Raw genomic sequence first — 26,456 nt, 5'->3', positions numbered from 1 at the left:
TGACTGCCATGAGTAACCGAGCAAAGGTTACTATAGCTAGCCTATAGGGCGGAAACAATAATGCTGAGGACCCACCCACCTCCTGGCTGCTCACTCTAACCGTCTCTTCCTGGATTCAACACACCGTCCGTCAAGTAAGTTGCTTTTAAACCGTCATTAAATCTCTCAATCTGTTTTGTTTTCTAATTACCAGTGCGATATTAGTCACTGTCGCGTTGTTTCACGCGACAATATGGTTTATCAGAGTAGTTCAATGGTAAATTGGTAACTAGCCTCGCCCAATGGAACAAACAAGCTGTTTAACGGTATCCAGCTTATCTCACCAGCAGCAAATGCAAGACTTGCGTCATTTTAAACACTTTAAACACTATAGACTACTGTTACTGTTACTTTACTTTACTATTACTAAGCTCTAATCTTCCCCGCGGTGTGCGTTTGAACAGGATGCTAAATGATACACAGTAACTTCGTCTGAGAGTGTTATGTAACGTTAAGGGACAGGACTAGGGGTCAGTCAGGACAAGCGCGTCAACATCAAAAGATGTTAGAGACTAGTGTCGCACTCTGCTTCATGGTTCATGGGCTTTATTTCTGTAGAGATGTTGCTAGAGTGGTAAAATATTAGCTTCATAGCTAGTCGGCGAGTTGAAAAATCGCAGGCCCGCTGTAGGATTGCATTCCCGTAAACTCGTAAAAAAAAAAAAAAATCGAAGCAGGGGGGGTGTGTGTAGGCTATGGAAAGATACTCGCGCTAGTAGCGTGCAACTGCCATCTTAGTGTAAAAGTCAGATAACAGTTTAGTGACAGTAGCCAACAACAAAAGAACAAGATTTTGTGGTGGTGGTTTGCGTTAGAAATCAAGACACCTGTGACACTTCATGTGGGCTAAAGCCCACCTGAGATTTAAGTCGCTTATAGGCTAAACACTGACTAACCCAGTTTACAAACTACTACTTTCTGCAAAGAGATATGATAGATGTAAACGTAGGCTATCACAACTGTATCACTTATAGTTATCTCTTGTGTGTGTTGCAATGTTGTGGTATTGTGGGAAAACATTGCTTTTTCCGATAACCCCTAAAAGCCTCACTGGTTCTTCGGATACCAAGAAAAAAACGGGGAAGCAGCAAGGAAATGTCACCATGATACGCCCTTCTATACGGTCACCTTTGGCACAGTGTTTGAGAGCCTGTTAAAATGAGCCAAGTGTGTGTGTTTGAGGTCAGAAAAGTTATCTCTAAACTCTTAAAACTAAACCCAATTGCTCAAAAGAAATCAGATTTATTTTCCATAGTCTATTTTTCTATAAACCCTTGAATCCCCTTTGACTGTAAGGCACGATAAGCCAATTAGTGTGACTATTTGTAAAAATGTATATGCATTTTACATGCAACAACAGATTGATGCAACCTGAAGGTGTCACTCAGATGTCAAAAACAAATATATTGACTTCTTGTGCATGTTTAATTGGTTACACTCACCAATTTGCATCATGCAGTGTTCTCTTTGGTGATTTTGAGAAAGGGGAAGGAGGACAAATTCTGAGAGAAAAAAGTGGTTAACAGTGTGATTGAACATTTTCACTTCTTGTTCTCAGATGCCATTTAAAGTTGATATGTTGTTTTTGTTTCATTCAAGAGTTGGCCTATTTATGAAGATGACACCATATGATGGGTACAGGGTTGTGGGTGCAGGGTGCTGGTTGGGGGCCCGATATCAAGTTGTGTTATATATAGAACATTGTTTAAACATTCCATACCAATAACATGCAGTCATTTTTGTGTGTCTAAAGAGCTGTTGTTGACCCGTTTGCTGAGATTGGATTGTCCCTGATTCAGTGTTTTTATTTTTGTTTTACAGCAGAAATGAAACTTGTGGCTAATGCACATGTTTGTAGTAGGCTACCTATATGTAGTATAGGAACTAGGACTACAAGCTAAGCCAAGAACTGAAATTGCCTCATGCATGTTCCTGTTTGAGTTTCACCATAAGTGAAAAACCATATAAATATAGTGAAATAGACAAAGGGGAAGTGTGAAAGAAACAAAAGTCATGGTAAACATGGCAGTTGCTGGTCCAATGTTTTGCCATCAACACTCAGCCCAGCAAACTCCACCTCAACAGTTGTTGGATCACTGGAAATGGTTAGGGTTTTAAGCAAATGGGCTCAAGAATTACATTTAGACCTATATATGTCCAATAGAAAGTCAACAAACGTCCTCAAAAAGTCATGTGGGCAACAGGTGCCACAAGATAGACCTCAAATATAAAGCGTACTAACAAGCTATAACTTCATGTCACCCCCAGGTTCTTACAATGAGTTACCCAGGATACCCCCCTCAGTCCGGCGGCTACCCACCACAGGCTGGCTACCCACCAGCAGCAGGGGGCTACCCACCCCAGGCAGGTGGCTACCCACCAGCAGCAGGGGGCTACCCACCCCAAGCAGGAGGCTACCCCCCACAGGCAGGGGGCTACCCACCCCAAGCAGGAGGCTACCCCCCACAGGCAGGTGGATACCCACCCCAAGCTGGCGGTTACCCTCCAGCAGCAGGGGGCTACCCTCCCCAGGCAGGTGGCTACCCCGCCCCATCTGGTGGCTTCCCTCCTCAGGCAGGAGGATACCCACAACAGCCTGGAGCAGGAGGTTATCCTTCCATGCCTCCATCAGGTGAGGCTGCTGAAGATGTCAATGATCTTGTCAGGACTTGTTAAAATGAATTACATTCCGAATATTACGTATATCTATGTACCTTTCAGGTGGAGGCTGGGGTGCAGCACCAGGCGGTTATGGCGCAGTACGTAGTTCCTTACGTATCTCACTCTTTACAACTGCAGGACCACGTCACTAATAACATATGGAGTGGCTTAAGCTAAATCTCTTGTTTGCTTAAATCATCTTATCTTCACCAGCCCTACTTGAACCTTGCTTGCACCATATGAAATTTGTCACCACGTACTTAGTACTTACAGATGTCCTCTGTCTGTCTGCAGCCAGGAGGAGCTCCGCAGGGTTACCCAGGAGGTCCTGCCCCGGGCCAACACATGCCAAGTCACCCTGGTGGCCCCGCACCTAACCCCTCAATGCCTGCATATGGCAGTGGTGTTCCCTCCAACCCTCAGGCATCTCCCGTATCTGTAAGATGCATCTCTTCCTGCAACTATATTCCAATATGCATGCAACTGAAAGCGCATTTGTCATCGTCTGTGATATTTTATCTTCTAATGTTTTATTGTTCATGTTCTTTTAATTTATAGAAAGGGTTCAGGGGCTCCATTAAAGACTTCCCAGGGGCCGATCCACTAAGGGATGTTGAAGTTCTTCGGAAGGCTATGAAGGGTTTCGGTGCGTTAATGGTGTTTGAGTGTACTAAGCCCATTAGACACATTGCCATTTAAAATGAATGAATGAAAATGATTGGCTCATTACTGGTTATGGTATACTCTAAACTGATTCTTAAATGATCTTAAATAGGCACTGATGAAAACGCCATTATTGAACTTCTGGGGAGTCGTTCCAACAAGCAGAGGGTTCCAATGGTGGCTGGCTACAAAACCACTTATGGAAAGGTATCTTTTCAAATGTTTATTTTGTTTTGTTTGACTTCTTTACAGTTGAAGTGACTTTTCCTGGCCTCTATATGACCTCAGTCTCATGTTTTTGTCTGTTTTGTAACTTTCCCTCTTAGGATTTATTCCACGATCTGAAGTCTGAGCTCACTGGAAACTTTGAGAAACTGGTTCTTGCCATGTTAATGAACCCTGCGTACTTTGACGCAGCTGAAATGAGAGAAGCTATAAAGGTTGGAAACTTTAGTTATTGTCTCAGCAGATGCTTCAATTGTGGTTTTGTAGTGCAATAGGAAAATAAGAGTGAAAAAATCTCCAAGTGAATGCCCCACAATTGCACATGACTCACAATAATTCACTTTGTGAAGGAGGTGTGTCTTTGAATCCGTCACTAAGCCTTCTAAGTATTTTTTCAGGGTGCAGGAACTGATGAAGCTTGTCTGATTGAGATTCTCTCATCACGCTCCAATGCAGAGATTTGTCAAATCACCCAAATCTACAAAGCTGGTGAGTTCAGACATTGACATTTATGTACGGTGGCCCTGAGAGCTCAATACACAGCAACTCAAGTACAACACATGCAAATAGTCAAAACACAAACAACTTCAGAAAAGATCTTTGATCATACATAGGCTGCACATTTTCATTACATCTATTGTGTTGTGAGACTTTGCAGCTGTAATTATTAAAATAAAAAAATATAGGCCATTGCTGAGTAATCAAAACAGTATTTTACATATTATGAACTGATAAATACTTAGTTACCGTCTACTACTACTTACTGTTTGTAATTATTGATAGTAGTAACTGATGCCAGCTTAAATTAGATAACAATGTTTTCATTCAGACAGTGTGCCAGTCCTTTCATTTGATCTTGATAATAGATCGTAAGAAGTGATATCAGACAATATGAAAATGTCATGCAAATGAGTACATTTGACTCAACAATGGCCACACCTTCCTTACAGAGTATGGGAAAAGCTTGGAGGACGCCATCAGCAGTGACACCTCTGGTCACTTTCGCAGACTCCTTGTTTCCCTCTGTCAGGTAAGTACGACACGTTGTCTATCTGATTCATAAATCATGAAAGCTTTCATGCCATTCATTATACTCCGCCCATGTAATGAGTACATGCGTAGTGAACACTTGGTTTCTTATTCCATTTAGGGAAATCGTGATGAAAGGGAGACTGTTGACATTGCTCTGGCCAAACAGGATGCTCAGGTACTGGTTTAAAGCTGGTTGTAACAATCTTGGCCAGCAATTAACAAGCCTGATCATGTTCCTTTTTATAAAATGTGTATGTGTTTGTGTGCACAACAGAAACTCTATGCTGCTGGAGAAAATAAAGTGGGAACTGATGAGTCTCAGTTTAATGCTATCCTGTGTGCTCGCAGCAAGCCTCACCTCCGAGCAGGTGTGTTATTTCAGTCCTTTGTTTTTCCACTGTCAGAGCTACATGTGTTGACCTTTTGGTGCACATGCTCATACGTGTTTTCAAATATTATGATTGAAACTATCTTGTATGCTATTCTTGTCTTCATTAGTCTTCCACGAGTACCAGCAGATGTGCGGGAGAGACATTGAGAAGAGTATCTGCAGGGAAATGTCTGGCAATGTTGAGGATGGCATGGTGGCTGTGGGTATGTTCCTTGGGCACTGTTTTTTTCCCAGACCGCAGCCAAACTGAAGTGGCTTTCTTAAAACATGTTGAAGCCTTAAATATACCTTGAAGTCATTGCAAGGCTGAGTTGCAATGCTTTTCATGGAAAGACTAAAAATACCTTTCTGATGCAAACAGGCTGCTGTTTGACCCATATACCGTTTTTAGTACTTGTTGATTGATCAAAAGCAAAAAGGAAGGATAGGAAAACTAAAGGTTGCACAATCCACCGAATGTTACTATTAATAACTTGAGATTCTGTTGAGTGTTCTCCATTAAATTTTGATACTTTAAACAGCATTACACAGCATTAGCCACTAATTAAATAGTGGCTAATGCTGTCAACCTCAAGCAATGAGGTTTTCATGCAATCCCTCTACCTTTGTCTTTTCATTTATCAGTTGGAGCATCGGTCTGATCTTGCAGGTTTATACGAAACTGCCTCATTTGCGGTGACTAACATCAATGTATCTCCTCCTGTTTTCCAGTGAAATGCATTAAGAACACCCCTGCCTACTTTGCAGAGCGGCTCCATAAGGCCATGGCGGTACGTCTGTTTTTAATCATCACATTTTGTTGTTTTTTTTCTTTTTGTCACAAACCAGTCATTTCCTGCTCAAATTATTTGTGATGAATTTGCAGGGTGCAGGGACCAAGGACAGAACCCTGATCCGCATCATGGTTACCCGCTCTGAGGTTGACATGTTGGACATCAGACAGGAGTATTTGAAGAAGTACGGAAAGTCTCTGTACACTCACATCTCGGTAAGTCCAGTCAATCACGTTGTTATGACAATTATACTCATAGACTTATTATTCCCATCTTTATATATGAAATGATATGATATTATTGTGATTCCCAGGGTGACACCTCTGGGGATTACAAGAAGCTACTGTTGAAGCTGTGCGGGGGCAGTGACTGAAAAGGAAAGAAGAAAGCCTCCCTGAAATCGCAGCATATATATGTTCACACTGAAACAAAGTTACAGGACCTTATATCACCTCCAATGCATGCAGTAAATGTTAGTTTGCCTATAACAACAGTAAATCGATGTTAGTTTTATATTCTCTTCAGTGACATGATATGTTTTGCTACTGTACGATTGCCAAGTAGTACATATATAAATATATATATATATTAATATGAGGATTTTTAAAGATGCACTAGATGGCTTATCGTTTTGGATTAGAGTTGGAGGCCTAAAGCAAAAAAATAAAAAATAAAAGTCGTGCCTGAAGATTTCATATTTGATTAGAAAAAAATGATATTACTTCGATGACTTTTGTATAGAGTAGTCCAAGAAACTGTTCAACTTAAAGACCGATTCTGTCCTAATTTTCATGAATACATAAGAAGAACTAAATCTGCGCAATAAAAAGAGACAGACTTATATGAAGAACATAATGAGGAATCATTTCACACAGTAGGCTACATTATAAATATGCTATTTCACTATTACTGTGACAAAATGTTCCTCACTGCCAAACATTTCAATTATGTGCAAATTTCTATATAACTGGAACTCATGCAGAATAGGGCATTTTATGCGTGTTTATCTGGTCTCTAATTAATTCCAGGTAATATTTGAATGTAAAAAAATAAATGCCTGTGAAGGGGCGTCTCCTCCATCTCCAAGCATCTGCACCAACTAACCCGAGTTTTACTTCTGCTTGAAAGTCTATGCAAATTAGCTCTTAGTAGTAGTATGTTCTTTATATTAGCCTCACAAAGCTGTACTGCTTTGCTCTTGAAATGTAAACCTTGTCAATCACTATTCAGCATTCTCAGATGGTATTGCCTTTCACTTAATGTTGAAAAAGCCAAAGCCTAAAGACGGATCATATTGTGCCTTTTACCAGGGCTGCTGTGTCGTCCAGAGTTTTCAGTGTTTCACTGTACATTTATGCCACAATCAATCTATAAAAATGTTTGTTTTACAGCAGAACTGTAATATGAACTTTGTTTGTTTTCAATATTTTGTTTACATTTTTTTTCAGTGTCCTTTTACTGGTTTGTATGTTGTACTGCCAGTAGAGGGCTCTTTGCTCACACAAAGTGCTTTTCCTTATATCTGGGTGATTGTTTTTTGCCTGCTCACTGGGAGTTTGGGATATTTATTACCCCAACTCTACTTTTAGTCATCCTCACAACATGATAATGATTGAATCTGAATGATGCCTTTTTAGTTTTCTAACATATTTGCCATTTGATAGTCTCCGTGTCTCCAGAGACTTCCTAACAGCCACTTCTCATTTCAATAAAACATTTTTTTTTTGGCATTTCTGGATTGTATCATGTGTTTTGCATGAAACGCTGTGAGTGTGGATTTTCTACTCTGAGCCAAAACACAATGAGCTATTTGCATTTCAAAGCCGGTCTCATTTTCACCACCTTGGTCTGTGTTACAACCCTGCTGCACGCTCCCTCCCTCCCTCCCACCCTCCCTCTCTCTCCACCCTCAGAGCATCACGAGCTGTATGTTCTGTTAAAAGGTGCGAGTAATGTGGCTTACATAAGTAATGTCTCTGTGCGTGTGATTTGCTGTATAATCTGAGAGGGGGAGAAAATGTTCAGGTTTGCCCAGCAGCTCGAGTGATATGGCACAGAGCTTTTCTCACGGCTATAAATAGTGTCCATATTGGAGACACGGATGTCCTAAGGTCTTTCTGTTGTGCTCACTGGCCTCAAAGTGCAGCCTCAGAGGGACTGAGATGGGGGAGACAAATGACTTTATACTGAGCTTCACGTCTTGCTCCCCTTTCTCACCTCACTATTTCTCAGAGACACTCAAAATGAAAAGCTCCCCACCAGCTGGAGCACAAAGATGGATGAATATTTGATGTTGGTATTTGTGTATTTTCTCTCTAGTGGAGACTTTTTTTGCTGTGATACCTCCTGAATTTTATAGGTCAAAAGGAAATTGGAGAGAGCGAGGGGAAGGAGAGAGGGGCGGGGGTCCCATTTGGCAAGCTTTTACTTTTGGAGACAAAACAGAGCACTTTCCAGACGTTGATTTCTAGACAAAGTGCTTTAATTATTAACATGTGGGCTTGATAGCAGGATGCTGCACTCTTGGTGGGACTCGGATCACACTTAAATACACTCACACAGGGGTTACACTGTCTTATTGGAGATGTCAGACACGTGCAGATGGGAGCTGTGTCAATCAATAGTATCTGTCAGTGTCATCAGCACTAGTGGGAGATGGGAGCTGTGAAGGTCGGCCTTTGATTAGCTCTTGGTCCTCACACTTCCTGTCACACCCCTGCAGCTTTCCCTTCATCTTGTAAATGACAACTTAAAGGATTCAGATCGGAAATTTCTGAGTGAAAATGGAACTGGAATCTCTTGCTGTACCAAAAAAGGGGTTAGAAAAATGAAATTGAATATTTATACTTAACCTGATACATATTTCAGATTCCATGTTTCAAAGCTTCGGAGGCTAAATTATTCGTATTTAATATTGTACTTTTAAAGAAAAGTCCTACAAATAGAAAGAAAGCAATACTAAAGTGAGGCGTTCTGACAACTGATAAAAACCAATGTCTCATTAGAGGTTTGTTTCACAGACAGATTAAACATAATCTGAATGAAAAATCCAATTCACTGGATCTATTGAGATTAGTCAGCGTTTTACCTTAATTCACATCGCCGTCACCGGCCTCTCATAATAGTGTCTTCTCAACAACTAAGTATTGACCAAATTGTTGATTTCACAGTGGATTTTCTCCAGTCGTCCAATAAGGAATGTGTGGTTAAGTGACATTTGGTTGCCAGGGACATAATCCTGCTTTAAACTTCATGAGTGCATATGAGCAAATTACAAACCCGAGGATTAGATCAACAACACATAATGAGATGTAGCAGCAGATATCACTAGCCCGCCTGCAGAGCTGCAACCTGCACAATTTGTGGTCCTTCCTCTTGTTATTTGGCAAAATAAGAGAATAAAGCCCGTTCAACCTGTTCCCTTTATTTATGTGTGCAGTCTGCATCCGTTCAGCAGCAGAGGCTTTGAAGAAGAGCAGTGTGCTGCCAGAAGACAGCACATCCAATAAATCACTGCAAAACAACAACAACCTGAGTCTGAAGTTTCGAGGGTCTACAGCGGCAGGCTCCTTCTCAATCTCGTGTGATGGTTTTAAAGAATTTACATAATTCCTAAACATTTCTGCTATAGTTTTCTTGGTGAGCTCCAGATGGATTTTCCCTGCAGGGAAGAGAAATTAGTGGAGTTGTTACATAACCACTTACATTGTTAAAGCAGTTTTAAACATAAGTGGGGAAATGTATAGGCACACTGTGTACCGTATTAAGCTTTAAAGGCACGCCCTGTGTGCTACAGCAAGCTTCAGATAGGAGTAACGGTCCTCATAAAGCCAATACACTGAAGCTTCTTAATAATATAGAGTACTGTCAGCAATTGTGGCAAAATGAGCCTAATCCGGCATCCCTCCAGTCCATTTTGTCTGTATTGCAGCCACAGATTAGAATGTATGGATGGTTTTACACGTGATTTCATTTTGTGATGTCTGCCTCCTTTGAGATCTGCTGGATTATGTGGAGCAGAAGAAAGCTCACAGAGTAGGGCAGATTTATCAAGGGACAATCCAGATGAGAGGCAGGCAGGCAACTATACGATCTGGAGGTATACAATCTGCTCTTAGAAAGAGATCAAGTTTGACATAAAGGCCCTCTGATTAGATGCATGATACATGTGCACTGCAGCATCAATTACTGCATTCACTGAGCAGATCAAGCTTTGGGAAGCAAAGACCAAATCAATAAATACTATGATAAAACGATTTGCAGTGCTGCGATATTTACACAACTGCTTATGGGCTTAATTTTAGACCACTACTTACTCTTACCAGTGCCACCACAGCAGTAGGTATACCAGATATAACATGTTTTTGTGATAGACCTTTCAGATGTAGGCTATATGTTTAGGCCTTCTGTTGGGTCATGACACCCAAGCTGCGATCCACTGTTTTAGGAGGATTACAGCTAAATTAACTAAATTATATTGTGATGATGTAATAAATATGTCCTTAGAAATACCTCAGTGTTGTTTTATTACAGATGCATTGTGGGGACAATGATCAGCTCATTTCTGGAGGAAACAATAGAAGAGCTATCAAACATTTCCATCACTGGTTTCATGTCCTTTGTATTTGTCCTGTGTTTTGGGTTCACTTTACAGTCTAAAGTTAAACATGAAGATCAGTGTTTTGTCTTTTACATAGGCTATTGTTTACATACTTCCAAAACATTTAAGCTTCAATACTTAATCTGACTATCTTTAACCAATGGGTGGATAAAGTGATAGTCCATTTGAAATTGAAAGCTTAAATACATTATTGAGCTCTATGCTATAAGAAGCTCCTGGGCTTTGTCATTTTAAAACACTGATTATGGTCCAGCAGCATTAACGTAGCATTGTCTTTATAAAAAACACTAGGCTACTGAACACAGTGGTGGAATGTAATTATATATTTTTATGTGCTGAAACTCGTTAGTTTCTTCTAAAAATGCAGTTACTATAAAGTGTAAAATGAAGCGACATTTTGTTAAGAGCCTACTTTAAAAAAAAAAAAAAAAAACTTTACTTTTGCTTGTAATGCAGTTTCACAACCCAGCACTTATCTAACACAACAAACCAATTATAAAACTACTCTGGAAACATTATTTTGTAATGGTATCACATCTTGTTGTTTTATTTTTAAAGAATGGGAATTAAACGAGGGCCCAGGTGCGTCTGAGAAACAAAGCCCCGCCCACGTTTACCTTAAATGTCCATTGCACGGAAATATGATTGGCACAGAGCTACAGCTGCTTGGACGGTGAGACATGGCGGAGTTTGCACTCACACGGAGAGAGCTCCTGGAGAGTTTCTACACTTTTCAACATGTCGGAAGAACTTGAATTTGGGACAACAATGTCTTCGTAGCGTAGGCTACACGGAGCGGAGCTTAAAGAGGCAGGGGCGTCCTTTCTTTTTTTCCTTTTTTTTTTTTTTACGGGAAGGACGGAGCGGTGGTTTGTTGGGGGAAAATGTGTTGTCATCTCCGTGCAGTCAACAGCCTTGGGCAACAAATATGGCTACTTCTTGTGTATCCTCCAATTCGGGTTGAAAAGCGTCCCGGCTGGGCCGAGCGGGGTAGTTTCGGGGAGTCGCGACAGTAGTAGTCCGAAGTGAAGTTGACTAACGGGGGATTAATAAGAAGCTGGATTTGTCCCGAAGCTGGTTCGGTTAAAGCGAATGTGGTGGGGAGGAGGAGGGGGGAGCGAAACGCAGAAGAAGAGGGGACAGAGATGGAGCCAAAGCATAAAGAGTTGCTGGAGAACTGTTACCAGAACTTGGTGGAGTCGGTCACAGATGCGGACCGAGTCGTGGATGTTTTGTCTCACTGCGGGACCCTCAGTCAGTCTGAACGCTACGAGCTGGGACACAACTGCTCCTCCAACTCGGAAAAAGTGGACCTCCTCCTGAAGATACTCCTCAGCAAGGACAGAGACCATTTCGCAGAGTTTTGCACGGCTCTGGAGAAGACGCACCCTCACCTGCACTCACTGCTGCTGAATGGCATCGGACCAGTGGATCATACAACCGGTGAGAGAGCAATCACACGTTAATGAATTGATGCTAATTAACTGATTTGGAAAGAAAACACAGTGGACAGAGGGCCGTGTAGCTATAGAAGTGGATTAGTATGGAGGCAGCTGCAGCTTTTATTATTAAAGTGATCCATAGTGTAATTAGACTATTCTTTACTTGGTTAAGATCCAACTTGTTTTCGATCTAGCTCTGAGCATGATCTAACTAACATTAGGAGTATTGACCATAATGACAACTTGATGAAGGGCATGACTTTTCTGTGGGCAAGTAAACACAGAGAGTGGGCTGCACAATCATGTGACCTGATGCTTATTTACACTCACACTGCTGTGCTTGTTTCCTTTGCCATGTCACTAAAAGCACAGTCTGCTGTAGCCTGTTGTGAAAGTATTTAATGGACCTAAAAAGACTCAAAACAATCGATGTAGTGACAAGCAGGGGCTGACTGAAGTGTGTGTTTGTGTGTGTGTGTGTGTGTGTTGGGGGAGAATCAATAACCCACTGTCAAAGTCAAATGAATGAGTGAACAAAATAAATGTGTGATTGCACACACTGCAGTTGGTGTGTAGGGAATATAAAGAGGAGAATGAACGATTTCAGTTTCATTGGTCTATTGGTACGAAACTAAATGCAACAATCAAATATTCATCACCAATGACTCTGTAAAATACTGTTCAGATTGTAAAATGCATTTATTAGCATTTAGAGGGCCAGTTACAATTTGATTTTATGTCCTCATATCTCCAGTAGAGCTGCAGCTATAGATTATTTTTTAAGTTAATAGTTTGGTCCATGAAATGTCAGAAAATAAATATATAAAGTCATGTATTGTGCCGAAGCAAACTAAAGATACTAAATTTAGAGCTGTTTTATAAGAGAGAAAAAAAACACAAAACTTAATTTTAGGAACTGAAATGGAGAATGTAAGGCATGTGTCGCTTGATGAATGACTGCATGCTTATTTTTGCACTGCAGTCATTGCAATGCAGAATGAAGCTGAATGTGAAGACCAAGAAAGATGAAATTCTTATACTGTAACAAAAATGATCTGGAGGTATAACCATATCGTGCCATATATCAACATATACTTTTATAATAGTTAATATTTTTGCTTAACACATATTCTACCTTCGTGTATTTTAATGTTTTGTTTCCTCACACAAAAACAAACAGCTTCCCACAGCCGAAAAGATGGCACATATCTCATCCTCTTGTCTAATTGCTTTGGGATGTCTTAACTCTTCTCCAGAGTGCACTCAGTTTGATATGAGGTTAATTTTATCCTACGTGCTTGCAAAAGTACTCCAGTCAGTTATGAGAACTTCTGATTATATTAATCCAATTTACAGAAATACTCCTGCACGCGTTTATGATGCATCATCAGATTCAGTATCAGCTGAATCTGTTACGATTTATGTCCTGATATTTCACGTGGAGCACTGAGTCCCAAGCACACTGGATCACAGTCCCTGCTCAGCACCTCTGTTAACACCTTTGCATTTCTAAAGCAATATTCACATTGGTGGCACTACTTTGTTCACTGTCAGCTATTGTGTAATACTCAGTGAGCTGAATGGTGAGGTGTTAATAATGTAGTTACTCTATCCCCATTATTTATAGGAGGACTGAAACTGCACTGCAGAGGTTTTAGTCCATTTTTCCCATCTTTGTCATTTTTGCGCTGCATTTCACAGTCGCAGAGACCGTCTCTCCAGGTTGAAGAGGTTTTTCACATGCGTGTGCACTGGGCTGGTCTCAGTAGCTTGGTGTAGTCTGCAGCTCCTAGTCACACGGGACGCGAATGGGCTGAGCAGCTTTCTGCTACTGGGCAGACAGGTTCCTCCACTGTACAGCCAAAAGAAGGGCCTTTCCCCAGTTAAACAGTAGCTTGTTACAGACAATGTTTTTAAATAATATTCACTGTCAGCAGCCCGATCTTGTTACCCTTTCATTCACCCAGAAGCCCACAGGGTGCGAGAGGCAGATCACCTTTGGAATCAAAACAACGTTAATGAGTGAGAGTTTTTTTTTTTTAGTTGACCTGAGCGAGCACTCTAATGTCAAATATGAACAGTAGAGATGCTAGATTTAGCCCATTGAAATGATCACTGAGCTGTGAGAATGTCACTGCGGTGCGTTTTATTATGCATATACACTACTTAAAAAGGATCATTCAGTTTTTACATAAGCATAGCTTCAGGGCCTGACAGTAGAATCCCTTTGTTTACAGATTGGTCTCACCTTTTCAAGAACAATAACATGATTGGAGCATATCATAAGGGTGTGTACCGTGACTGACGTGTTCCCTTGGCTGACCTGTGCCACTGGAAAATAAGACAGGGTGTCTGGTAGTTGGAGAGCAAAATGCTTGATTTCCCTGCTTTTCTTTGTAAGTGGAAACGAAAGTTAAATGTACCCACCATTATTTCCATTGGACTTTAGCTATTAGCTTTGACAGTAAATGCAACGAGCATTTAATTGCCATTCATTTCAGTTTTTTGGGTGATTTATAGTGATTACTGAGCTGCATCATGTTTTATATAGTGGAAGATTTTAAAGGGTGTTTCTCACAGTAAAACAAGAGGCAATAGCCACACTAGCAGCTGTGATGTTGTAATGTTAATAGTAAAGAAATCTCAACTGTTGGATCAACCGAAGCACCGGGCAAATTGAATTTTTGACAAGATGATGGAGCTTGTTGAATAGTCAGAGGGTCAGGGTTCACAGAGTCAGTGCATTGCATGTCTGCACCAAAGTGCATAGTAATCCATTGACCTGTCGCAGAGACATGACAGAGACTCTTCACCAAGAATGTAACCAGTTCTGGAGATACTACTTTCACAGTCTGGGGAGCATGACTGCACCAAATCTCATGAACTCCATCCAGTATTTGTTTTTTGTTTTTATTTCCAGTATTCTTCAGGTGAAGATAACGCACCAAGATTTGCAGCAATGTCCCAACAAATTCAGGGAAGAAGGAAACTGAAAGGAAATATGGATGCAAACAGAGCAGGTTTTGAAATACTCTAGAAGTCTTTGGGAAAACCTAAACAAATGTTTTGTGGGTGAGGAAGGGCCCTCAACATGTTCTTTAGACTGTATATTACACAATATTTGTTTTGTGAAATCTTCACCAGGTACTTAAAAGTCTGGACTAGTGTGGTGGACAGTCAGTGGTTGACATAGCTACAGTATTGAGCTGTATCACTATTGTGACAACAATTCTAAGATGGTATAATTTGTAATAAATATGACAGCAGAGGTATAAATAAGAAATAAATATAAAACATGTTAAAATAAATGATTTTATCAGGTCAGCTCCCCCTGTGGTAAAATAATGTAGCTGTCAGATGAGTGAGGGCATGTGCCCATTTTCATAGAAAAATGTTTCTCACTATTTACCAGTAGAGCTTAGTAATGGTGATTTTAGAAGATCCCTTTACTGGGTGTTAGTGCTCCAGTTTTCAGCTCTGAAACAGTGTGTTCCACTGCAGACCCAAGTCTGTAACAAAAGACAGTTTCCCCCCTTTCCATCTTGTTCTCGTGAATCTTTTAGGTAAATTAGAAAATGTCCTGAGGGTGCTGAGTGGCTCTGCCTGTAGCAAAGAAATCAACCTAAATGAGATACTTGAGTGGTGAGGGTCAGACCACAGCAATGTCCTGGTCACATGACTTTTCACGGAGCAGAAAAGTGAGTGAGCTATGACACAGTGAACCTTGCCCATTGAGACACTCTCTACTCAAACGGAGTCATGGGAAACTTAAGCTAGAGCGAGAACAAAGAGAGCTTGATCCATGGGATGCCACGGTTCCTGAGGCACATCAGTCTTTTTTTTTTCTTTCAGTCTCTTTGCTGGGAAAAAGAGGGGTGAGCCATGTTAGCTGGGCTCCTTCCAGTCTTAATCAAACTCATAGTCTCCTTTAGCTAGTGGGAACTCAGCCAGCCAGGGATTGATTTAGAGGACTGGGACGTGGGTAAATAGAATCGTTTGTCATGCTCCTGCTCCGAGTTGAGCGCAAGACTTTACATCAGGGTGGAAGTTGCTGATTTAACTGAACTATAAGCTGCTCATCCCCACAGCCAAGTTAGATCTCAGTAAATGTGCACTCCTGGCTGTTTGATCTAGACTTGTGCAGTCTGTTAAACATCTCAAGCATCATTAAAATTCCTTTTTGTCTAGCACGCTTAAAACTAGAAATGAGTCAAGAAGCTCATTAAACTCACATTTGATGAAAAGGGTAAACTGTTGGGAGCACTGTCGAAACAACCGAGCTAACAAAGCATTCATTTGCAATGATATATAATAGTATATTATTTATTTAAATAAAGCTCAAATATCTCAGAGGTGACAATTTCCTGTTTCTGGGACTATCCTTTCTTTTTTTTTTACATGAACAAACATCTCTGATAAGGATCCCCTAACCATTTTCTCAAGTAGTAAGAATTATGACCCTGGTCTGTCCAGAATGGGACATTTTTGTGGTTGAAAAAAAAAGTTGTTTGTGCTCTCTGGTGTATAAACTACGTAATGTAGACTTAAAGATTGGTAGATTTGGTATTTCTGAAATCCAGTCTCTTGTTACATATTGGCTGATGTACTGTATGGTGGGTCTAGCTCTATTTCCAACTTGGGCGCCCACAGCACTTTGGCAGAGAGGCATGCCCACTAAGATAACTCAGCCATGATTGGGCTCCGTCATAAAGTATTTTTTCGGACAGTTGAATAGTCAAATAGCTTCGGAAACCCTCTGCCACAGCCGCCGATGTCTGGCTAGGTTTGGCAATTTCTGTATCTTTTCTACCAACAAGCCCACATGTTTAAACAAGTTGTTGTTCCACATAATCTGCCCCCACTCTACACCACTTCTTCACATGAGTATCTAATTTCCCTACTGAAACCAGTGCGATCAGAATAGTGTGAAAGATGCTCAAACACACTTTGTGGCTTTTACACATTAACTGGAAAAACAATCATCAGTTTTGCCAGTGATTCAAACAGTTGGCGTTCACGTTCACCTCAAAAAGCACCTCCTCACCGCATTTTCAAATAACACCACCTCCTCCCATAATACTTACAGTGTTGTACGGAGGCTTCCTTTCTGTACAGTTAATTATGAATCACTGTAGGCTATAAAAGACGGGGCTTTCACAGGGGGGACTGTGTGATGTTGTCAGAGGAGATAAAAGGAGCAGCTCTGAGGCTGCAGCCTCTTTGGGGCCCTGGCTAGTCAGTATTCAAGCTCTCTGCCCAACTGATAATTAGCCACACTCTGCTGTCAGCCCACAGGCCCGTCATCCCAAGTTGGGGAAAGTCCCACCTTATTATGCCTCCAGCTGGCCTTTTTTCAGTAAAGGCCCCTGAATGTAACCCAAGCTGCAGAGCCTTGATGTACCTTACAATGCTGGAGATAATCATCTAACTATAATGCAGACATGGTCGAGTACACTCTGAGGCTGACTTTAATGTTTTTTGTTCGCCCCCGCAGGGTCCACTTACAGCGTCTTGTCCACCATGCCGTCCGACTCGGAAAGCAGCAGCTCTCTCAGCAGCTTAGGTGAGTGTGGCGCTCACGGTGGCGTTCAGGTGTCGGGCCGGTGAAACGTTCGGAAGAAAACACGGATCTTCCTGGAAAAAAAAACAATGAGCATGTTCTAAGGAACTAACCACAGTTTTATAAATAACAGTCAGTCATTGGTCGCTGCCTGTTTAGACTCTGAGCACATGCAAGTGATTACACAGATGTGAGAAGGATTTAGAAACCCTCTACCCCCAAACACACACACACACACACACACACACACACACACACACATCCACGCACACACACAGACCTGTTTCATTTAGTCATTCTCTGAGGGAGAGAGGATTTGACTGGTCCATGCCACTGAAAGGGAAACTTGGATTTGTATCAGTGAGGGGATTTCTGTGTCATATATTAAACACGGAAGTAAAACAGTGATTGAAATAATACAGTAGCTGTGGGGTTTCCTCGTACATGTTTACATATGGTTCAGTGGCTGCAACAGAGAGATCTTGCTTGTGATTGGTTAATATTTATACCAAGTTAGTTCAGAGTAGACTGAGACTATTGAACCTTCCAAACACACCAGCTGTCTTGTCAGTTTTTTTTTTGTTAAAACACGCGAGTTAGGCATCTTGATGGAACGGCCTTAGTGTGAATTTAAAGAAGCTGATGGAGCTGCGACAACAACACCCCTCCATCATTTGAGCCCTGTAAACGCCACATGCCTCCAGTGACGTGCTGACTCCCACAGGTACGGCCGCCCCAGCCTCCTCCCCTCCGCCGGCCCACATGGACAGCCACCAGGTGAACGAGAAGATGGAGACGGTTCTGTTCCAGCTCAGACACGTGACCCGCGAGAGGGACGAACTGCGCAAACGTCTGGCTCTCTCCTCGCCTGGAACCACCTTCGATGACTGCAGGTACTGTTCCCATCTCATGCGCCTTGCCGCCTGTTTTCCAAAACAAACATTTGCAGAAAGGTGCAGTGATCCTGGCGTGTACCTGCACCCGGTGAAAAGAGGCTTTTTGCCTTGTCTGACTTTTAAAGGTAACAAAAATGCAAGTAAGCGAAGGTCTTACGTGGTGCGACATTGTTTTAAAATATGCTCAACTCTGTAAAACAAGGGATAAACATCCATTTTTAATGGTACCTGTCTTCCCCTGTGTTCGCATGAGCACAAAGTTTGCACAGTGTTTCTGCTGATCCTACTTCTGTCATCCTCCCATGTGGCGTCTTGAAAACTCAATTTAGATGCATTTTTGTCTTCCGTCTTCGCTCTCTGTGAAATAGACCAAACTCAAAAGCAGGTCATGACTATGAGCGTCTGAAGCTGCAGTGCATGAAGGCAATGGCAGACCTGCAATCCCTGCAGAACCAGCACAGCACCACCCTGAAGAGGTGCGAGGAGGCTGTGAAGAAAGCAGACTTCTATCAGTAAGTGGAAAGCCTACTACAGGGCTTTTTGTAAATTTTTAAACAGCCGGCACATTTGTGCTATATGCATCCGCACTCAGCCTGCAGGGTTTTAGTCGGTATTCAGTTCCGCCTCTATCATATTCACAGCAGATTGCATAGAACAGATTTTATTTTTGTGAGAGTAATAGGGATGAAGCCTTTATACCAGTCCAAAAGCTGTTAAGCCGTGAAAAAAGCCTTGCATCCCTTCATCAATTTAATTTCATCTTTGTGATTGTTTTTTTTTTTTTTTTTTTTAAAGACTGTTTTTATTGTCTTCTCAGCAGCATAAATCTTCTCAGACCAAAGGTTGTGGCTATAAACTGAATTACTTCTCTTCTATATGTAATGGCCTTCTTGAAGAGTTCATGTCAAAGCATGCTCTGTAATCATCATCATCATCTGAACCCTGTGTGGATGGCACGACATCTGTGCCATGAGGATAATGCTATGAACAGAGCATTTGTTGTCCCGTGAAATAAGCTGTGCCGAGTCGACGCGAAGGGGAGGCTTGGTCCATTTGTGTGATTTAATGATGCCATACTGTCTCCAAAGTGTAGGGAACCAACATCTGGCCCCAATGCAAACAGACAGATGAAGGATTATTGCCATGTTTAAGCCTCTCCTTCTGGGCCCTGTTTGCACATCAGAGAACGTCTTTATTTATTACTGTCTTTACCCATTGACGCTAAACACCATCCTCTGTGAATGGGGAAACAGCATTCATGCCTGACCTATGAATTGTACTTAGATCAATAAGTCGATTAACACATATAGGCAAGCATTAGTAGTCGGTAATCGTGGGGGATTTTATTGGTCGTCTGAGCGTTTTATGTTTTTACAGTTACCAGTTAATCAGTATTACATAAGAGGCTGTTTGTACTGTTTAATATAAGCATGAAAGTAATTACCACATAATTATTTCATCGCACACCACATTACTATGGAAGCCGAGAGATTAATTACCTTAAGGCTACAACCAGCTCCTCAGAAACCGAGAGAGAACTTTAACTAAAAATTCAAATGAAACAGACCAGAACATTTGACAAGTTTATGTACCGAATTAAGCAGTACATGACTACATCAGACTAGCAGGACACAAGCTCATTATACATATACTCCATAATGAGATAAATATGATTGCTGTATATAATAAATAAGGAACACAGAAGCACAGAACAAGGGAGTGTGAATTCATGCCCCTCCGGTTCCTTTTAGCTTCAGATGGGCATCTTTTCTTGACATCCTGCTGAATAAACAATTAATGAAGGAAAAAAAAAAAAAAAACTTATTTGGAAATAACCAGTAGTGCACTTGTTGCCCTGAGGCATAGTTATCTTTTTGCTTGGCTACAAGTGCAGTAATCCTGATTTGAAGCAGGGCTGGCAGCAGCCGCGGTCTGACGGTCCTTGTGGTGGTATCTCCTCAGCACGCTGCACAGCCGCCTGGCGAGCGAGCACGCCCAGCTGAAAGATGAGCTGGAGGCGGTGAGGCAGGACAACATCCAGCTGGTCAGGGAGCACAACCACGTGAAGCAGGCCTGCGAGGAGCTGAGGAGACTGCACGATGACGACCAGAGAGAGGTGGCTGACATGAGGATGCTCCACCAACAGGTATCTGTGCTACCGGCGGCAGTCCCATCCATATTAATGCTCACACACCCACATTTGATAACAGATACATTCCCTGCCATACTGGCTCCACATGCCTTTGTACTCGGACACTCATGTCCATCAAGTCCAAAGATGCCCTTGAGATGCAATCATTTGGATCTTGACATTTCAGACAAATCAATTTGTTTCCCTCTCTCTGACCATTACTTCCTAGAAGACGGCATCATTCAGAGAAATGGGGTCAGACAATCGGTCGTCCCATGTCTCCATCGATCAAAACATCCTTTCAAATTAAACAAATGACTTAACCTGCGTCTTTTACTGTTATTCTGACTGCCCCACTGCAGTCAGAAGGTCAGACCATTTCTTACATAACCATGGGGAATGTCTTACGTGGTTCTTTGATAGGAAGGATACATGCCTCATTGTCTCCAGAGTTAGTATCATCATTTGGTAAACTACTGTTCAGCGTCAGGCAAATTAGGAATCAAATTAGCTCAGTGATGTCAGTCCAAAGGCAAACTTTATTATGTAGTTGTTAGATGCCAGTGACATGCTACTGTACTTTCTCTTGTGTAGAATCTGTCTTGCTTTGTGTCCTTCGGTTTGGCCATAATCATCTGCCGCAACAGAAAAAAGAATTAACAAGGAAATGTTGGTGATCTTGAGCTTTGTTAGTTAGGACTGTAAATTGATCTCATAAAATAATGACTGTAAAGGCAGACATAAGTCATCTTGTGCTATATTATTATTATTATTAATGATGAATGTGGGGCCATTACTTTTTACTGGTCTTTGAATGAGAAACTGCCAAAATAAATGGAGTAGGACTTTTCAGCACTTTTTACTTTCTAAAGTTTCAGGCAAAATCCTGCTTTTTCGTATTGCACAAAATTATCTTGTATAATTATATAGATGGCTTCCTCTTTCTTAGGGTTGTTTTCTTTTTAGTTGACATAGGGAGACAGGAAACATGGCGGGAGATGGGGAGACCAAAACTGAACTGTGCACGTTGCAGTTATATAAACCACTAAACCACCAGAAGGCCCTGAGGTTCCTTATTGGCAGTTTCCCTTCGATCAGCACATTGATGACGCCAATTAAACAGTAGTTGAATTTACGAACATCCACTACATATCCCAATATTCCCACACAATCCTGTGGTTAGTCTTGTTTATGTTTGCACCACAGACAAACTGCACAGTGTAATTAGAAGCAGACTGAGACTCACCTTTTCTTACCTGCTCTGTGTGCAGTTCAGACCACATCACAGTTCAAATGACAGCTTTCACAGCAGCCTACACAAACTGAGTCACATGGGCAAGCACTTCAAAGTTTGTTTGAAGTGCACCAAACAGGTTTGGTGTGACAGCAAGTGAGCACTATTAGTGTTATGCAAGTCTAAGTACAGCATTTCATGTGAGGTTTTTACAAATGTTGAGAAACTGAACAAATAAGCTTTTCTCTTATGGTTCATCTTTTTAAATTGTTAGCCACAGCACAAAGAAAGATGCAGACTGTCTAACTTCTCTGGAAACAAAAGCACGAGTGAAGCAAAGCTATTTTTGTATTCTATACCCATTAAAGTAAAACTCTTGGCTCTACAGAATCTGGCCTTAAGACTTGCGACCTCAGCATGCAGTGGGGTGCATAAGCATTAATTGATTACTTGTGATGCAGTTATTTTTCTCTGCCAAGACACGGTTAATTGATTATTTACATCAAGTGAACCTGAATTGCAGATGTAAGTGGAGTTGAGTTATGCATTTCTAAATGGACAAATGTCATTTTTATGCAATAGAATAAAAAACCTGAATGATGTGATTCCCAGGTGATGAGGGAAGGGTCATCTGATGTCCTCACTAAGCTGTACGACACAGCCATGGACAAGTTGGAGGCCTTGAAGGGTGACTATGAGGCCCTGAGGAAGCGCTACAACGAGAAGACGGCCAGTCACAATGCAGACCTGAGCCGCCTGGACCAGGCAGAGGAGGACAACCACCGTCTGCAGAAACAGCTGGACATGCTCCTCAAACAGAGAGACGCTGCCATCCACTATCAGCAGCAGTACTCCTCGTCCATAAGAAGGTAAAGCCAGAAATTATATAGACACACAAACACACACACACTTAGCAGCTGAGAAAAGTCTAAGGATTAACTGCAGTTGCAGCAAACTTTGCTTCAAACTCAGCACTTGAGTTTAATGCCAAGGTCAAATCTGTGCAGTACTTAAAACACTCTTAATCCAAGGCAGATGAAGCTTGCAGATGGGCAGATGTTTTCCAATTTTAACGTTTCCTTTATGACTCTAAAACTTCCAAGAGTGTTTTTTTTTTTTTTTTCCTCTCTGGTCTTAGTAGCTGTGGTTTTGATCTTGCGCAACATAGAAAATGTTAATAAAGATGTTAAAAAAAGAGCATTAAAACTCATTAAATATTCTATCTGCTACAGGTTTGACAGCACGCAGCAGGAACTGTCCAAGGCCGCATCCCAGAACAAGGAGCTGCAGCGAGAAATGGAGCGGCTGCAGTCAGAGACCACGCGGCTCAAGACCCAGCAGCTCAAGGCGGTGAAGGATTGCGAGAAATACAAGGAGGAGCGGGACTCCGTAATCAGCGAGTACCGACTGATCATGAGTGAGCGGGACCAAGTGATCAAAGAAGTGGACAGACTTCAGACCGGGCTGGAGGTGGCAGAGGCCAAGTTGAAGAACACGTCCTCAGAGAGACGGGTGGCCAGCGAGGAGCTGGAGGCTCTCCGACAGGTAATGAGGAAATTAAATTGGGTTCATTATTTGACACTGAGGACTGAGAGAACAGCTGGTCCCATATTTGATTTACATTCTCAGATTTACTCAACTCCTTTTCATGCTTCTGATCTGTTGATGACGCATTGTGCATTATCTGTGTTACAAATATAGTCACCACCAGTAATCTGTTTATCACCGTTGTCATTGTTCGCTTTGGCAGCATCCAGAGTTTAGTGAGGTTTGGCTGAAAGTAATCATGTGTCATTATTGGTTTTCAAGGGCTACAGTTCAGGATGAGTTGGCTGGCCAATAAAGAAAACCCAAAATGTCCATTAAAAAAAAAAAAGTACTTGAAGAGAACTCTTTGTGATCTCAACTTCTTCCCCTGAGAGTGAGAGTATGTTTGCTGTTATTAGCACTTTTGTTAAATGAGATGAGATAAGATTTTATTGATCCCTTGGGGGGAAATTCCAGCATCACACCTGCATAAGAAACAGGCTGAAGAAGAGGGTGTAGTTGAAGAAATGACAAAGAAATAAAAATGGTTTTGACATCTCATAAAAAAATAGATATCAACACTTTAAAAATAAATACTCAGATTCCATTGCAAAATATTTAATCCCCTAACACCCAGTGTTAATGCTTGTGTGACATGAAGGAGTTGGCGTCAGCACTGGTGGACAGGGACCGGGCCATCTGTGAAAAGAACGAGCTGCTGGAGAAATACTGCCACGAGGTGAAGGACAAGGCCGAGGCCCAGAAAGAGCTGAGCCAGGCATGCAAGGACATCGAGACGGTCCGAGAGGAGAGGGACGTGGCCCGCAAGGAGAGGACAGAGGCCATCATCCAGAGGGACCAGCTGCTGCGAGAGTATTACCAGGCCAGACAGGTAGCCAGACAGACGGGAGATTTATCATTACAAATGGAGGGATTGATTTATTCGTCCAACAATAATCCCTTCATCCCATCTCGTATAGTAGTAGTAAATGTTTTTTTCAGCAGCTGGCGGGTTTCCACACATTGATTTTGCTGAGAGATGTGTGGATCGCCCATCATACTACGTTTTAGTGTGATTGTCAGATTAATTGCGGTGAAAGTCCTGAGATTCCTGCATTAGAAAATTACCAGCAATTACAGCGAAAAGCTTTTTATCTGACTTTGAAGTGCACAGGAAAACTGCACTGTTTCAGAAATGGATAATTAACCTTAATAACAGTACAGTGTAGGCTAAAGGAATTCATTTTTGCTATGAACTTAATTAGTTTTTGAACTACACTTGACAGTGTCCTTGCTGTACAATTGTTATGAGAAAGAGGGAGAGAGACGGCTTTAGTCACAGATACAAAAGCAGACTTTCCCTAAGACGTGCATTCATTATACTATAACTGACCCACTTCAAACCACACCACGTAATCCAATCTATGACTGTCATGCTTTAAACTACCTTGAATAGACTTCATAGACAGAGAGTGCTTTTTAGTTTGCAGAATTTTATTTGGGGTGTTTATGATTACTGAAAATATCATCTTTAAGTAATTTGAGTTTTCTCTGAAGTAGATGTGTTGATAGATGTACAAACAAAAATGTAAAAGGGGGAAAAAAATAGCAGTCAAGTTTAAGCAGTGGATCAATGGGTTTGATGATCTAACACACACCAAAACACTGCACAGTTGGTTCTGCAAAGTTACCATAGATGAGGTCTACAACAGTGTTGCATCACTCAGGTTATAAAGTTATAAAGTCATTTGCCAGGAATATGAATTTGCATCAATTTGAATGGCATGTGTGGAGAGTTGCCAGGTACCGTCACACTTTTGAAGTTGAGCCAGGTTCAACTTTGTCAGTTAACTATTACTCAGCAGGGATCATGACACGTAAGCATGAGCAAACGCTGTCGTGGTGAACAGAGAAGTGGCTCTTAAATGCGATGGAGCAAATATACAGTATGTGTTGCTGGAAAAATGTCTCATAAATTCATGATGAACAAATTATCAAATGAATCAAAGTCCCTCATATTGTGTCTGTCATAGTAGTATCACATTCCATACTTATCTGCCTACATCCTTTTGTCTACTCCAAACCCTGATATTCATCATCTTACATGTCCTTCAACTCCTCCAGAAACAAGACACTGCCACTGTGGACATTGAACGAGCCAGCAAGGAGATCGAGATGCTGAGGAAGCAGTACGAGGCCATCTCTCAGGAGCTGAAGGAGGCCCTGCAGGAGGCTGAGGTGGCCAAGTGTCGACGGGACTGGGCCTTTCAGGAGAGGGACAAGATAGTGGGAGAGAGGGAGAGCATACGGTAAGGAGCTGGCTCGAAAATATGTGTTTATAATAATGTTGCATTAACATTGCATGTTGTTGAAGAGAGACTTAGACTGAAATAAACTTGTTTACATTTTGTGTGTGCCGCTTTTTGAAAATGTGTTCATCTGTCAGCACGCTATGTGACAACCTGAGGCGGGAGAGGGACAGAGCCGTGAGTGATCTGGCAGATGCTCTGAGGAATCTAGATGACATGAGGAAGCAGAAGAATGACGCTTCACGGGAACTCAAAGAACTAAAGTGAGTCATTCCTGCATGCTTTTTTTTATACTTCTTGCCCGGCTTATGCCATCTGCTCTATATTTAGGCTGAAAACTTGAATGCTTTTCTTTGATTCCCCTTGTGTCTAAGATGTAGATGTCACATGAGATCTTTGGTGCCACCCGGTGGAGAAATCATGTCACCATCTGAGCAGTTCAGTTCAGTTCATCTCTGAGTGAAGTGACTGTTTATTTGAGAAGCTGATGATGTTTTATCTGTCTCTATGTGTGCAGAGAAAAGATGGAGGACCAGTTAGAAGAAGAGGCCAGGTTTCGTCAGTTAATGGCTCACAGTTCACATGATTCAGCCATCGATACAGACTCGATGGAATGGGAGACGGAAGTTGTTGAATTTGAAAAGCACAGAGTAAGAGCTGCTAAGATGTATTTTCAATCAATTTCCCTTTGGAATTAGTCAAATGCTCCATTTACAGTGAAACTCCTCTGGTAACTGTCATCATGTTTTATCTTTCCTCAGGACATGGATTTGAAAGCACTTGGGTTTGATATTGCTGAGGGGGTAAATGATCCATATTTACCAGGAGACTGTGGCATATTTGTCAGCAAGGTGGATAAAGGAAGTTTAGCTGAAGGAAGATTAAGGTAAATGTGAACAACATATTTTGTTCTGATGAATATAAACATCTTAACCACATAGCATCAAGTCAA

At 41.6% G+C, this 26,456-nt stretch overlaps 2 protein-coding genes across 8 annotated transcripts in view; both read left to right on the top strand.

Annotated features, from left to right (window-relative positions):
• anxa11b (annexin A11b) lies at positions 1 to 7,514 on the top strand. The gene is made up of 15 exons (XM_085760582.1): positions 1 to 134; positions 2,308 to 2,671; positions 2,761 to 2,798; positions 2,995 to 3,138; positions 3,259 to 3,346; positions 3,476 to 3,570; positions 3,690 to 3,803; positions 3,987 to 4,077; positions 4,539 to 4,618; positions 4,739 to 4,795; positions 4,895 to 4,988; positions 5,119 to 5,214; positions 5,723 to 5,781; positions 5,877 to 5,999; positions 6,098 to 7,514. Exons 2-15 carry the CDS (start codon positions 2,317 to 2,319, stop codon positions 6,155 to 6,157), a joined length of 1,494 nt encoding a protein of 497 aa, XP_085616708.1. The 5' UTR covers positions 1 to 134; positions 2,308 to 2,316; the 3' UTR covers positions 6,158 to 7,514.
• A 3,537-nt stretch (positions 7,515 to 11,051) lies between these two features.
• Positions 11,052 to 26,456, top strand: part of LOC146967305 (disks large homolog 5-like) — a 30,477-nt gene continuing 15,072 nt past the window's right edge. For 4 of the 7 annotated variants that reach the window (XM_085762089.1, XM_085762086.1, XM_085762088.1 and 1 more), the window contains exons 1-12: positions 11,054 to 11,848; positions 17,342 to 17,410; positions 18,132 to 18,300; positions 18,672 to 18,815; positions 20,266 to 20,449; positions 22,281 to 22,537; positions 22,901 to 23,213; positions 23,857 to 24,087; positions 25,320 to 25,504; positions 25,642 to 25,767; positions 26,022 to 26,154; positions 26,266 to 26,390. In XM_085762089.1, the coding sequence (XP_085618215.1) occupies positions 11,551 to 11,848; positions 17,342 to 17,410; positions 18,132 to 18,300; positions 18,672 to 18,815; positions 20,266 to 20,449; positions 22,281 to 22,537; positions 22,901 to 23,213; positions 23,857 to 24,087; positions 25,320 to 25,504; positions 25,642 to 25,767; positions 26,022 to 26,154; positions 26,266 to 26,390 (2,234 nt within the window). In that variant the 5' untranslated portion in view covers positions 11,054 to 11,550. Of the gene's footprint in view, positions 11,849 to 17,341; positions 17,411 to 18,131; positions 18,301 to 18,671; positions 18,816 to 20,265; positions 20,450 to 22,280; positions 22,538 to 22,900; positions 23,214 to 23,856; positions 24,088 to 25,319; positions 25,505 to 25,641; positions 25,768 to 26,021; positions 26,155 to 26,265; positions 26,391 to 26,456 lie in introns of all 7 variants that reach the window. The other 3 variants (XM_085762091.1, XM_085762090.1, XM_085762087.1) reach the window with 1 other exon arrangement.

The sequence above is a fragment of the Trachurus japonicus genome, chromosome 19 (genome assembly GCF_045865225.1).
Source record: "Trachurus japonicus isolate A0001 chromosome 19, Traja_1.0".
Lineage (NCBI taxonomy): Eukaryota > Metazoa > Chordata > Actinopteri > Carangiformes > Carangidae > Trachurus > Trachurus japonicus.
Note: the sequence above shows the minus strand (reverse complement) of the source record. Positions and strands in the feature narration are given on the sequence as shown.

Coding starts and splice junctions, on each gene's coding strand:
- anxa11b (XM_085760582.1), top strand. CDS start 2,317: ATGAGTTACCCAGGATACCCCCCTCAGTCCGGCGGCTACCCACCACAG. Junction 4,078..4,538: donor CACCCAAATCTACAAAGCTG/GTGAGTTCAGAC, acceptor CCTTCCTTACAG/AGTATGGGAAAAGCTTGGAG. Junction 6,000..6,097: donor CTCTGTACACTCACATCTCG/GTAAGTCCAGTC, acceptor TGTGATTCCCAG/GGTGACACCTCTGGGGATTA.